The 13970-nt window shown below is 46.7% G+C and overlaps 1 protein-coding gene across 4 annotated transcripts in view; it reads right to left on the reverse strand.

The window, feature by feature from the left end:
* Positions 1-13970, reverse strand: part of SPTBN1 (spectrin beta, non-erythrocytic 1) — a 221969-nt gene that overhangs the window by 55670 nt on the left and 152329 nt on the right. For all 4 annotated transcript variants that reach the window (XM_049870437.1, XM_049870438.1, XM_049870439.1 and 1 more), the window contains 4 exons: positions 9932-10105; positions 5665-5756; positions 3972-4052; positions 3473-3588 (listed from right to left, as the gene is read on the reverse strand). In XM_049870437.1, the coding sequence (XP_049726394.1) occupies positions 3473-3588; positions 3972-4052; positions 5665-5756; positions 9932-10105 (463 nt within the window). The remainder of the gene's footprint in view (positions 1-3472; positions 3589-3971; positions 4053-5664; positions 5757-9931; positions 10106-13970) is intronic.

Below are 13970 nucleotides of genomic sequence, written 5' to 3' on the forward strand. Positions count from 1 at the left end.
ATTCATAGCAAGCGGCGGCCACCTCAGACACGCTGTGTTCATCTTCCCTTTCCGCAGCTGGACTTGTCCTTCTTGAGTCCTTAACTCTGTTCACGACACCAGAATCTGCCCTAGACACTCAGTCTTTGGATGTCTATCTCCTCAGTCCAATCTATCCAGGCAGTCGCTCAGTCTGAGTCCAGGGGATTCTATTTATGGAATCCTACTGTCACTCATAGCTCAGACTTCACAGTCATGCAAGCAGACCTGAAGCAATGGGTTCTTCCCTGGGTCTCCCCACTCCCCCATTACTTTACACACTGCAGCCAGACTGGTCTTCCGGAAGTATAGCTGTGAACATACGTCCCTTCCTCCGAGCTCAGAATCACTCAAACGTGTCCTATAGTCTATAAAGTATAAGACCCTCCGTCTTCTAGAGTCTGGCCATAGTTTTCCTTCCCTTTCTTTCACTCAACAAAAATTTATCAGGCCTCCTCTGAGTGTTGGGCCCTGCCTGGGCATTTCTAATTCCACTACCCACTACTTCTCCTCCAGCACCGTATCACCGAACCAAACACACCCCACAATTTCCCATACTCCTCCCCCTAACCACAACCTCCCTTTGCCTGAAATGGCCTCTCTCACCTCATCACCTTCTTCCTATCCTTCAAGGTCCAGTTTCAAAGCTACCACGCCAGCACAGCCAGAGTTATCATCTCCCTCCTCTATTCTCTTAGCACTTTGTTTACACCGACCCCCCGTCCACCTTCTACCAGGTACTATAATTGTCCGTGCATGCCTTACTCGGCTTTACAAGACTAAGTCCCAAGGTAAGAACCTTGGCTTTGTGGGCCTCTGTGCCACTCCACCTCCCAAATTCCTAGTGTGTTGTCCTGCAAAATGTGGATGCTCAACACAGGTGGTCCCTCCTTATGATGTATTCCAGTTACGATGAGCCGCACTTACGACCGTCCACTTGGTTGTTTTTTTTTTGGGGGGGGGGTACATCTTATCATTATTAATATGTACTATATACAATGTTGCAATGTGTAATTTGCTGATGTTATCGTTCTCAGATGTTCAATTTTATGATTCACTGTTTGAAACACTGCCATATAGATTTAGTTTTCTAGACTAAATCAGGGGTTACAGCTGCTTGAAAAACTGACTCAAATGCTGAGCACTTTAATAAAGTTGAAAGGCAGATTCAGGAAGCAGTGAGATGTTACCACAAAATATATACAGAAAAAAAAGAAAACGGCCACACAGACAACTCTCACTCATTTTCTGACTCGAAATACCATGTCCGTTCCCAAGGGTAACCCAGATGGTCGAGACCCGTCCACGAGTGGAGTTACTACCACAACTGACAAAATGCCAACGTCATCCAACTCTTCTCCATCACCAGAGTAAATTTTTTTGATTTGCTTATTTTTTCATGTATGTAATGTATTAAAATATACCTAAGTTTATATGTAATGTTTCCAACCTCAAAGACAAAGACCGGATTTATAAAAATGCTGATAATAAAAGGCATTAATAAATGAAAACTGAAAAAAAAAAAAAAAAGAGGTATTCGACTTACATCAGAACCGGCTTACAACGGAGTTGTCAGAACAGAACCCCATCCTAAGTTGGGGACTACCTGTAAATATTTGTTGAGGGAAAGTACAAATGAAAAATGGCAAGTCTTCGAAGAAAGGCGATATTGAATGAAATGCCCAACTCAAGCTGGGATGAAGCTGGGTCATACAGGAGAGCTCCTGGTAGACATATTTTTCAATACGCATTCACACATACGGTTTGTTTTCTAAGCTGACAGCCCTGGGTGGGGCAGGACTGTTTCTCTTATTTTAAAGATGAGAACACCAGGGCAGAGAGCCGAGACGTCCCTGCCCAGTCTCAGCAGCCAGCCAGGAGCAGTAGGGAGACCAGAACCACAGCTACTGTTTCTGCCCCAGGCTTCTGTGGCCAACGTGTGTGTCTGTCTGCTTGACCCTTCTAAGTGTCCCCAAAGGCAAGGGAGCTGGAGGAAAGCCAGAAAAAGATGCCTGTTTTGTACACTATTTAATAAGCCCAAAATATCGAGCTGCCGGAGAAGGAATAAGCAGGCAAAAAAAAAAAAAAAAATTTTTTTTTTTTTTTTTTTTTTAAACTTGTCTACAAGTGTATTTTAACTGACTCTCTTTGGAGTACTGGCGCTAAAGGCAACTAATAAGCAAGATCAAACCCCCAGGGTAAGTGACATCAGCTGCCTGTTTAAAGTCCTTGTCTTACGATCTGCGGGATATCAATCTCCTTTTCATACTGGTGATGATCAGAAAAATTAACTACTGAGCAAGGATTTTAAAAATATGTCACGATGGTATGATTGAAAAAAGGTTCTTTATTGAAGCACAGAGTTAGGGGCTAAGGAAGAATTCCTTCCCATGGTAAGATGGGGTCACGTATGGAGATTTATCACAGCCCGAGGAATTGCAGCTTTCTATTTATATTGAGAAATCATTTGATGGGCTACCACAAAGATAATTATATCTGTTTCCTGTAGCAAACTTATCAGTGAATCTCATGTGTTGGAAAATAGCAAGAAGCCTGCTTGGCAGCCTCATGACCTCTATCTGCCCTTGGGGAGTTAAACTTCCTGTTCTATATTTACATTAAAGAACTTTGAACTTTCATTCACATGCACTGTTTTCTCTAATATTTTGCTCACAGCTCAGAGAATCTATAAAATTCCAGTACTCTGGCGGGGGGGGGGGGGATCCTTTTACATTTTAGATGCTTCTCCAAATTAGAAAAAGTTCCTATGACAGCTCATGCTAACAAGAAGCCAGGAATTAGGATTTTGTTAAGGCCAGGAAGCTACAGCTGGGGGACTGTCCCACACGGGCCAGCTCCACATCATCACGGTCAGTCTTTGGGGTCCTGCTGCAGGGACCCACAAAGCAGAGAGAGTGGGATCAGCTTCACACACAGAACCGGATGCTGTGCTTCCAAGCAGCCAGCCCTTGGGAAGGGACTGTGTGTACTCTTATTCCTTCTTCCACCTGCACACTCCCCTTTCCTGAATGCACCGTCCCTCCTTGGGGCTCTTTTCCCTGTCCATAAGCAAACACCAAAAATCGTCCTAACGAAACCCCTGCCTCCAGGCTCCACTCATCCAAACCATCCTGCCCACTAACTCTGGCTGAACGGCTGTCAACAAACATGCCTTTGTCTTCCCTGGCTCCACACCTCTGCTCAGGCAAGTCCCTCACCCTAGCATGCCCTCTCCTTTGGAAAGTTTGTTTAAATTCCACTCATGTTTAGAGCCTATCTGAACGTCAGCCTTCTCACAAATTCTTACATCAATTCCGACAACCCAACCGAGCTTCTCTGATGACTCCCAAAGCAGGTTGTACAAATAAAAACAAACTGATAGGAGCAGGCTTTATATTAACCACCCGATGCTAGGGATGCTAAAAATTCCACCTCGTATCCCTCGAGTCCTCACCTTCGGGGTCCAGGAGTTTGGTGAGGCCGAGATGCTGCTCTGCCAGGTTAAAGGCATTCTGCAGATTGTAGTGTGCATTGGACTTCTTCAGTTTGTCAAAATCTATCAGGTCAGGCCTAGAAGAACAAAGGAACACAACAAAATCCATGGCTTGAAAGCCTATCATGAGACCCATGCAATACAATCACTGCTCCAAAACACACCAGAACCACCATTTCGAGGAGCACATCTCTGGCATATGATTTAATCATCAAATATCAAAACATGATTTTGAATAAACACTTTCAAAGTTTTTTAACAGAATGAAAGACAACAGGTGACCTCGCTTATTTTGTTTGGGAGATTGAAATATTCTCCCAGATTTCTCTCAGGTGGAATGCAGGGACGGTGCTGCACGGTCGAAAGCAATGGATCAGAGGATCGAAGGTCACCCAAATCTGCTACAGAGAAATGTCAACATTCTCCCCCAAAACTTTCACCACGTCTCTGAAGGACTTACCGGTGTTTGTGTATCAGTGCGTTGAAGGCCATACCGTCCCTCCAGCTGGTGGTGAAGTTGTGAATGTTGACATTGGGGTACCTGCCAAGGACAAAGCACAAGAGAAAGGCAGCAGAATTACCAAACATGAGTTGGTGTAGGTTTATGCTTTTGTTAAATGCAGTGTGAAAACAGTTTTTAAGCATTATAAAATCTAAGGCATTAAATACCAATAAGGACAATCAAATCAGAGCAAACATCACTTGTTATAAAAGTAAACTACGATTCACGTCTACATGGCTTTTCTTGCTGGTAATTCAATCCAAGAAAGATGTAAACTATGTCCCCAGATTAAAGCGTGACCATTACTTAGGAAAAAGGGACCAGGACCCAGAAAGCTCTGAGGCCTATGGGCTTCCACTTCCCTACTTTACCAGCAAAGATACCAAGGACCCCACAATCACTGAGATCTGAATTCACAAGTTATCGTCAGAACAGGAAGACACTGGGCTTACCTGTCCACGTGACTGACACTCAGTTTTCTTTTTCCTTATGCAACTTAATCTGACAAAGTTCTGTAAAGCAGGTACCCCCCTGGAAAATTGCCTGTGCTGAAAACTTACCCCTAAATCAATTGGTTATTCTATGCCATACTGATTTACGTTGTAGTGAATTCGAAAGTTCATATCTGACTCCCCCCCCGCCCACCTTATTACACCACAAGTTTTTTACGGTTTCCTACAACAGGGTGCTGCTCTGACATCAACTCAAACCACACTGATCAGGTACACTGCAGCCACACCTGTACTCAAGGTAGTGTGGACAATAATGCTCTAATTGTCGTCAGGCGCTGTCCAGTTGGTTGCGACTCACAGCGGCCCTATGCACAACAGAACGAAACCCTGCTGGTACTGCACCCTCCCCACAATCATTGTTATGTTTGAGCCCGTTGTTGCAGTCACCTCGTCAAGGGTCTTCCTGTTTTTTACTGACCCTCTACTTTACCAAGTAGCCTGATACAAAATGAGCTCTTAATAAATACTTCGGGGCTGCATGACCCTGAACCGATTTGACGAGACCTTTAAAGGTTTTGGAAACTCTATGCGGCAGCTCTGCTCTGTCCTTTAGGGTCACTATGAGTTGGAGTCGACAACGGATTTGGTTTTAAAGGTTCAGCATCAGTTGAGCCCCAGTAATTTCAGTGAGCAACAAAAAATAGGCAGTTCTGTAAAACTATCTTCACTAAAATTTCAACTTAAGAATAAAGGAAAACTGAGACAGGTAATATATAAAGATTACTCCTAAGTTTACTGAGCAAAGCTTCCAAAGGTTAAGAGAAATTAAAGGGAAGAGAAACCCCCCAAATGCTTCTTTAAAATAAATAACTCTCTCTCTCTCTATATATATATCTCATGGGTGTGATTTCTAAAACTGCTTCCAGAGTTTTAAAATGCAAAATATACCACTGTCTGGAGCTTGCCTACTAAAGGGAAGGAAGCTGATGGTGGCGATACGACAGCCCAGCACATTAATCAGAACGCCTTCCATTCTGAAAGCCAGCTAAAATGTCAACTTACCAACTGCTTACATGTTAACGAGACTTCTCAACGGAAGCCGATGAAGTGGACTCTTGTCAGCACCTTATAAATGATGACTACAGTGGCACCTAGTCCTGGGGGCAGCAGCCCCTGGTAACCTTTCAGTCCACACTCACCCAGCTGTCTTCATCTGGCACCATAACAGCAACGCGTCCTTGGCAGACTTCTTCTCTTTGTTGTCTTCAGTTTCCACGCTGATATCCTGGATCTAAGATTTATAAAGGAACATGAGATGAATAGATGGGCCGGCTGTGGAATGGCACCCACAGAAGAAGAGGTCTGCATATACAAGTCAGTGGGCTTTGGATCAAAACGCAGCCCTAATGACTATTCACTCTGAGTGTCGATGATAACTGCTTTCCGAAGCCAGTGGTCAACTTCTAAACACACCTACGCACAGTGATAAGGCTGAAGTGAAGACCAGTCACCTGCGTAACTTCTCAGCACCTATATAGGGGTCATTTCTGCCTCTAACATGGCCGGTCTTTCCAACCACAAGCATTGTGGCTCATATAGTATACCCGGAATCTCACCAGACCCTAGAGAAATATGAAGTTCGGTTGCTCATAACCAAACATTTTCCACACCAGAGTGTGTCCTTCATTGATGCAGACACTGTGTGTACCATTTCCTGAAAGCCAACCCAAATCTGAGAAAGAGTACGCCTGAAATGTCGAGCCTCCATGGTCTGCATTGTTAAGCCACTCACAGGTGGCATAATTTCGACATGCTATAGTGAGCCGCCCACCTCGTCTGCTGGCACTGCCGAAGCAGACTGGGTGGATCAAGGCTCCACCACCGACCGTGTCATCCTTGGGAGCATTCCTCAGCTTTCCCACCTGAGGAATGGCAACAACACAGCGGCTACCTCACAGTGCTTTGTGTACATCAATGAGATAAAGAATGAGAAGTGCTGAGTCCACAGTAAAAACTCATAAATGTCAGCTCTTATGACTAGGTGTTGGTCACCCGTTACGTGATTTTAGTCAAACATTCTGGAGACCTTCCTGGCTGTCGTTTCCTTGGCCACAGTAAAGTGTCGGGTGTGAGTGGGTGGACAGTGCTGTCTAGGGGGCCAATCCTCACCAGCCAACTCTAACTATCCCATGCGTCCTGCCCGTCAAGCCTCTCTCCGCTCAATCTACGAATATTCCCTAGAACTCTCCACACACACACACACAAAAAAAAAAAAAGATGGAGGGAGGATAAAATGTACGAACATGAGATTAAAAAGTTAAAAACTCTCAACTAGGAAAAACCCCTACGGGTTGAAATGATTACATGTATTTTCAAATTCTCCGTTTTTAACCGTGGCGAGGACGTGAAGTGGGAGCCTGAAGAAACCCCAAACTCTATTATTAGGATCGCTAGCTCACAGACGGAAAGTGAACATGGGAGGGTAACCGTCGCTTAAGGGGTGAGACACGGATGTGCCCGGAGAGCCAGGCTGGAACGTCACATATTAACCCGTCAGCTTTCTTAGGCTTCCCTGTGGCCAAAGGCGTCTGCCTGCCCAGGAACAAAGTGCGCCCTTCTGAATTGAAGACAGCTCCTTATTTTGACCAGGCAAACCCAAAGGCTTTCATGCCACTTTCTCAGACTGTCTCGACTCTCTTGCAAAGGGGCAAAAGCACAAAGCCGGCGTGCCATCATCAGTGTTGAATGGATACTTGAAGCCAACTGGTCTGACTTTTGGGTTATGCAGGTACAGGAGCCCTGGTAGTGCAGTGGTTAAGAGCTACAGCTGCTAACCAAAAGATCGACAGCTCAAATCCACCAGCCGCTCCTTGGAAACCCTATGGGGCAGTTCTACTGTGTCCTATAGGACGCTATGAGTCGGAATCGACTTGATGGCAGTGGGTTAATGGGTTATGCAGGTACAGGGCAGGTCCTGCCTGGGAGCTCTGGGGAGAATGAACACACACACACACACAGACACACGCACACACAGGGAGTTGAGACAAGGCTGCCTATCGTGAGCTGGGGAGAAGGGCAGACAGGTGCGGATGTGGGGAGCATCAGAGGCGGGCTGTGGGCAGGGCCTTGGCTGACGTGTAATCAATACGTATTTGCTGAACGAGTGATAATTTACTAGAGCTGCTGGAGGAAGCTGAGTCACGCTAGATGCCACCACTGCAGGCCACGCACCTGCAGCCTCTACTCCTTGCCTCAGAGGGAAGGGAGAAAGTCCGTATCAGCATTTACAGGGTCAAGGATAGAAAACACAAGCTGGCAGGAAGCTAATTAGCCAATGACTCAGCCCAATTCGTGCTGAGAATCCTGGAAAGGGCTGTGTGTGCCAGCCCCACCAACAGGGGCACTGACTGCTGTAGGGAGCCCACGATCGGGGCGCCCTTCCATGGTCTGACTACTACAGACCAAAGGCAGCGACAGAGCTAGAACCTTTCACTCTGCAAAACAGGCACAGCTTGGGGGGCAGCCGCTCACTTCATCTTACGTAGGCATCTTAATTTCACTAACTCCGTCTGTCTGTCTGTTGCCGTCGAGTCGATTCCGACTCACAGTGACCCTACACGACAGAGCAGAACTGCCCCACAGGGTTTCCACGGAGCGCCTGGTGGATTCAAACTGCCAACCTTCTGGTTAGCAGCTGTAGTTCTTAACCACTGTGCCACCAGGGTTTCTGATTTCACTTCAGTGAACTTAAAGGTTTGTGCTCCATTTTCAAATCATTTAGGAACCAAATGACAATACCTGCACAAGAGTTCTGTTTGCACAAAAAAAGCCACTGATGGTGGCAGTTAACTCCCTTAATGACATCATCATCAACAGGTCAACAGGGGTACCCTCCTGAGATCCACTTAAGGGCCCGTGGGCTGGGATCTGGGAGTCTGAATGATTAAAAAGGGCCCGTGGGCTGGGATCTGGGAGTCTGAATGATTAAAAAGGGCCCGTGGGCTGGGATCTGGGAGTCTGAATGATTAAAAAGCTTTTCCAAGGAGTCAGATGATTGGCCAGGCTTGGGACCCACCCTTTCAGGGGCCGGTTTCTTTGTATGACTCTGTGTTAGCCCACTCCACTCCCTCCATGCACCCAGAACACTGTGAACGCAAACTCCATCCTCAGGGAAGTGAGAGAGAAAGGAGGCTGGTCTCGGGCCAAATTTAGAGTTTTAATAAGAAAACAAAGAGAGCCATCATTTGCATTTGTTTTTCCCTTTTCGCGTGAGATTGTTATTTACCCAGAAAAACCATGCAGGCCTTTATCAAAGAGGCAGAGCAAGAAGGAAAGGCAGTGGAGGGGCTGGGGATGCTAGGACATTCATATGCAGAGTAACCCCACATTGTGGTAGGAAGTTTTTCCTGCATTTCAAATTTTAATCAAAAAGCAAGAAGTATGTACCTAGACAGACAGCCAGGAGCCCCGCTGTGGGGGGGAGGGTTTCACAACCTTGAAATCCTGAGTGTCCTGAGCACTGGCTCTTAGGGGTCAGAAGCACCCACCCCAGCCCTAACCAGCTGTAGAATCCCAGGAGAGGTGCCTAACTTCTCTGTATCCTTCGTTCCTTTGTAAAGTGAAGAAACTGGACAAAAGGACCTTGAGGGTACCTTCTGGCTTAAGATGCTTCTATAACTTTAGAACCTTTCTCCCTAAGTACAACCAACCCATAAAATTCTCAACGACTCAGACAAAGGCTTTTGCACCCCCCTCCCTTGAGGACTGCTTCCCCACATCCCAAGGGGAATGAGAAGGTGAGAGTGGAGCCCCCCACCCTCCACACACACGTGTGCACATACACGTCATGACCCCAATAGTCCCTCCTAAAAATATTCTCTAATACGTGGAAAGAACCGGTGAAGTTCAGACAGCACTAATATCCCAGCACCAGCCATGTCCTTACACCTTTGCTCCTGAAAGCCAAGTGGGAGAAACCAGACGTCTAGAGTAGCTAGTGGCGATGCAGCCTGGAGACCCCCATGCCAGTGAGTTGTATCTGACCCCACAGCCAAGACTGCCAAAAAACCAAAACCAAGCCCATTGCGGTCGAGTCGATTCTGACTCATAGTGACCCTACAGGACAGAGTAGGACTGTCCCCATATGACTTCCAAGGAGTGGCTGGTGGATTCAAAATGCTGATCTTTTGGTCAGCAGCCATAGCTCTTAACCACTGTGCCACCAGGCTCCAGCGCCAAGACTGCCAGGGGCTAGTAAAACTGTGGCGGATCCTGTATCTGCCATGTGTCCACAGGTCACTACTGAGTCCCAAAGGCTGCAGGTGACACACCGCTCTGCACACCTGACGCTGAGATGGCCCTTCTGGTCCCACCGGAGTGGGGAGGCCAGCTTCACGGGGATGCTCACACCTGAGAGGTCTGCCTAAGCTCTGAGCATCAGCAGCACCCCTGGGCCAAACTCCTCACCTGGAAGCGTAGGATGATGGTCCAGATGAGGCCGAGGGTCAGCCGGTGGTTCCCATCCACGATGTCGTGGGACCCCATGTTCTCCAGGTGGACTCTCTGCTCCTTGAGGAACTGAAGGGCTTTGTCCACGTTCTCCAGACAGTGGATACGCATCCGTCCCTTGGTGGGCTTCGGCTAGAAACGGGAGAGCAGAAGGTGGAAACGTGTCAGCCAACGGGGCAGAGACGGCCCAGAACTCACGCACGGCCACAAATGAAAACACTAGACAGACGCGCCTTCATCTGCTCCAAGCACCGTGCTCTCTACCAGCCTTCGAAGAGAAAGCTGACTGCTTGAGCCATGGTAACCCATCACTTTGGAGATTCACTTAAACGCGAAAGCGACACAATTTACAAACTAGCACATAAACTGAAAGCTGAGAGAAAAAAAAAAAGGGCCCAGTTTTAACAAAACATCCCAGCACTACTGCTGCCACACTGACGAGTTTTTGCAGAAGCCTGGCGAGACACCTGAAAGGCTTTTCTGACTGCTTGACATGTGGAAAGAGGTTTGCCAGGGGCTACTTTGGGTGGCTCCATAAGGTTAGCTTGAAATTTCTAAAAGGGGTTATACCACCAAGTCAGAAGAATTTTCAAGTGGTAGTTTTGTGAGGGTGGTGGGGAGGAAGGTTGAGTAAAATGGTGACTTACTGGAAAGAAAGATAAAGGAAAAAATATATATATACACATACATGTGTGTATGGCAGTAGCCATTAATTTGAGCCACGAACTTCTTTTCCTTTCACTCAGTTATCTAAGATCCAAAAGAGGCTTTAAATAAACAAAGAAAAGGTATCTATAAAGAAATAGAAATACACAAAATCTGCAGTGGGTCTCTACTTTCCCACTCTGTCAAAAGCAAGCTGATACCCTCCACCGCCCGGCTCCCCTCTCCCCACTCTCTCTGGCTGATCTCGCCATGTCACGGTACAGCACAGCCATTCCAGCTCCCCCATGTCCCCCAGCTCCACACACTATGTTCCGGGCCACACAGCTGATGGCCTCGTCGCATCCTGTCTTACATCTCCGCTGCTGTTTCAGGCATTGCTCTCCCTCCTTCCAACTAGACCGCGGGCTTCTTGAGAGCAGGGAGGATGCTTTATTTACGCTTCTGCCCTGCTCTCGGCGGCCTCCGGTTCGGTTCTGCGCACAAGAGATGCACGTAGTGAATGCCCGTGGACGGACTGGGCTTGGTGTGTGCCAAGAGCTGGTCTCATAAGGGACAGGCGGCCACATGTGGAGCCACGTGGACAGACTCAGTTAAGATCCACAGTCATCCCTCGGTTAAAATCTTGGCCATCCCCCACGTCTCCCTCTGAAGTTAAGATCCTGAGTTATTTGCTAGGTGGAAAACATCCGAAGGGAAGAAGCCTTGGGTGACAAGTGGTCATTTTAAGCCTGTCTCGTCTCAGAGTGTTGTTCTATTCCTGACTTTGTCTTCTCCTATGAAAAAAGGACAGGCAAGAATGGAAGAGTGTGCTGGACCCTGAGGAGATCAGACTACAACCAGATGCCTTGCACCCAAGTGGCAAACTCTCTTTTCAAATAATGGAAAAAAGAAAAGTTCTCCAAACATCAAGCTTTTTACACTATTATGATAACTTTCCTTACTTCAAAATAAATATGCAAATACAAATCTTGAAAATTAAAAAGATCTTTTCTCTGGAGAAACTTCAAAACCAAATTCAAATTGGCTATATGGGAAATGCTAGGATTTGTTATTTACGTTATGCCAGATAATACTTGTTCCACCAAAATCAAGCCCTCGACCAGGCAGAGAAAAGGTCAGAGACAAAAACGAAAGGGATGGGCTCAGTCTAAAATTCTAGGACTCCAATTCTGTATAAACAGTTTGACGCCGGCCTTCCCGCTTTCAAAGGTACGCCCAGCAGCCTCCTGAAGTCGGGCGCACGCCAGCCATCATGCTTCCTGTTATGGACTGAACGTGTCCCCAGAAACGTCTGTCGACTTGGCTAGGCCATGACTCCCAGTACTGTGTGCTGTCCACCATTCTGTGACCTGATGTGATTGCCCTATGTGTTGTAAATCCTAACCCTCTGTGATGTCTGGGTACGATGTTAGTGAGGCAGGATTAGAGGCAGTTACATTAATGAGGCAACACTCAGTCTACAGGACTCAGTTGTATCTTGAGTCAGTCTCTTTTGAGATAGGAGAAAGAGAAGGGAGCAGAGAGGGGAGGGACCTCATGCCACTAAGACACTCCTATGTATCATCTCAACTGAACCTCACTCAACGTCAGTAGCATATTAACGCCTTTCGAACTACAAGGACCAAGAAGACACGATAAGGTTCCGTGACTTACACGCCAGGGGCACCGTGTGAGCGAGAGGAAGAATCAAGACTAAAACTCAAGTACTTTAACTCTCAAGTCTTGTGTTTCATTTGCTTCAGAGAAGGCTTCTAAATTGTTTAAGACATGATACTTGGACACGTTTAGGAGGCAATACTCACAGGAAATTAGTTTTGAGAGATGTGATGATCTCACAGAGCTATAGACAGAATTACTGTTGGTAAAATAAACTGCATAGCTCTCAAAACCAAAACCAAACCCAGTGCCGTCGAGTCGATTCTGACTCATAGCGACCCTACAGGACAGAGTAGAACCGCCCCATAGAGGTTCCAAGGAGTGCCTGGTGGATCTGAACTGCCAACCTTTGGTTAGCAGCCTTAGCACTTAACCACTATACCACCAGGGTTTCCGCATAGCTCTCAAGAGCTAAAAATTCTTATCTGCCTTTTTTTGAGCAATGACTGCGTGTTCATCTCTCTGTTAGGCGGTTTACACCTATTACCACACTCAATCCCCACAATAACCTGTATAATAATAATAATAATTACTTTCCATTATCACTAACATCGTCATCTTATAGATGAAGACACACTGAAGCTCAGATGGATTAAGTAATTCGTCCAGCTAGTCAGTATGTCACAGACCAGGATTGCAAAATTCATTCTTTTTATAAACCAGAAAACCAAACCTGTTGCCACTGAGTCGACTCTGACTCATAGCGACCCTACGGGACAGAGCAGAACTGCCCCATAGGGTTTCCAAGGAGCAGCTGGTAGATTCGAACTGCCGACCCTTTTGGTTAACTGCTGAGCTCTTAACCACTGCGCCACCAGGGTCCATTCTCTGTATATTATACCAAATACCCAGAAGACGGATGATGAGGAAGGGTGCTACACATTTCCACATGAGAGGAAATGACTCAGCTCCCAGTTTGGGGATGGTTTTCATTTATTGCCAGAGCTATTTTTACGTTACTACATTTTCACCTTCTCAAAAGGAAGCAGCACCAACAATGCAGAAAACGAAAACACACAGGACCTGGGGGGAGGGGTGCATCTCTCAGTAACAAACACTGGCTCCGGCCTCCCCTCAAGAGCGGCTGATTTGGCCAACAAAAGGAGCTTTCCCAGCCCTGTCTCCATTAATTATCGTCAAATTCCTAGCATGGCCCAGGTCTGTTCCCACGGCAACACGTGCATTTCCATCCTGTATGTCATTTCTGATGGGATACTTTGAAATGCCATTAATGAGGAGTTCAGGATCGATACCAGCCTCACACGTGACTGTATCAAGGGCGGCTCTGCAGGCAGGGAGGCAGTTCTCTTAGGAAATGCCTGTGTTTGCTCATAGGCATTTCCTCCTCTAAACCATTCCATCAAGCTTCCCTTCTCCTCCCACACCACAGTCTGTGTTCCTTTGTTTTGCTAGTGCTTTTCCTGTTCCCCTTCCCAAGGTCCCTTCGGTCCCTTTCCAGTCCCAGATCTTTAACAACCACACCTCAATTCCAGGCCTTGCTCCAGACCCATCCTTTCTGATTCCAAAGGAAGAGTGGGAACTATGGGACCAAATAACCACCTATAGGACCTGACAACACAATTCTAGTTACTTCTCAGAGCAGCTAAGCCAAGCTCTACTATGAGAAGCAAACTGTTGTTGTTCTTGTAGTTAAGTGCCATTGGGTCAGTTCTGA

This window comes from Elephas maximus, chromosome 26 (genome assembly GCF_024166365.1).
Source record: "Elephas maximus indicus isolate mEleMax1 chromosome 26, mEleMax1 primary haplotype, whole genome shotgun sequence".
Taxonomy (NCBI): Eukaryota; Metazoa; Chordata; class Mammalia; order Proboscidea; family Elephantidae; genus Elephas; species Elephas maximus.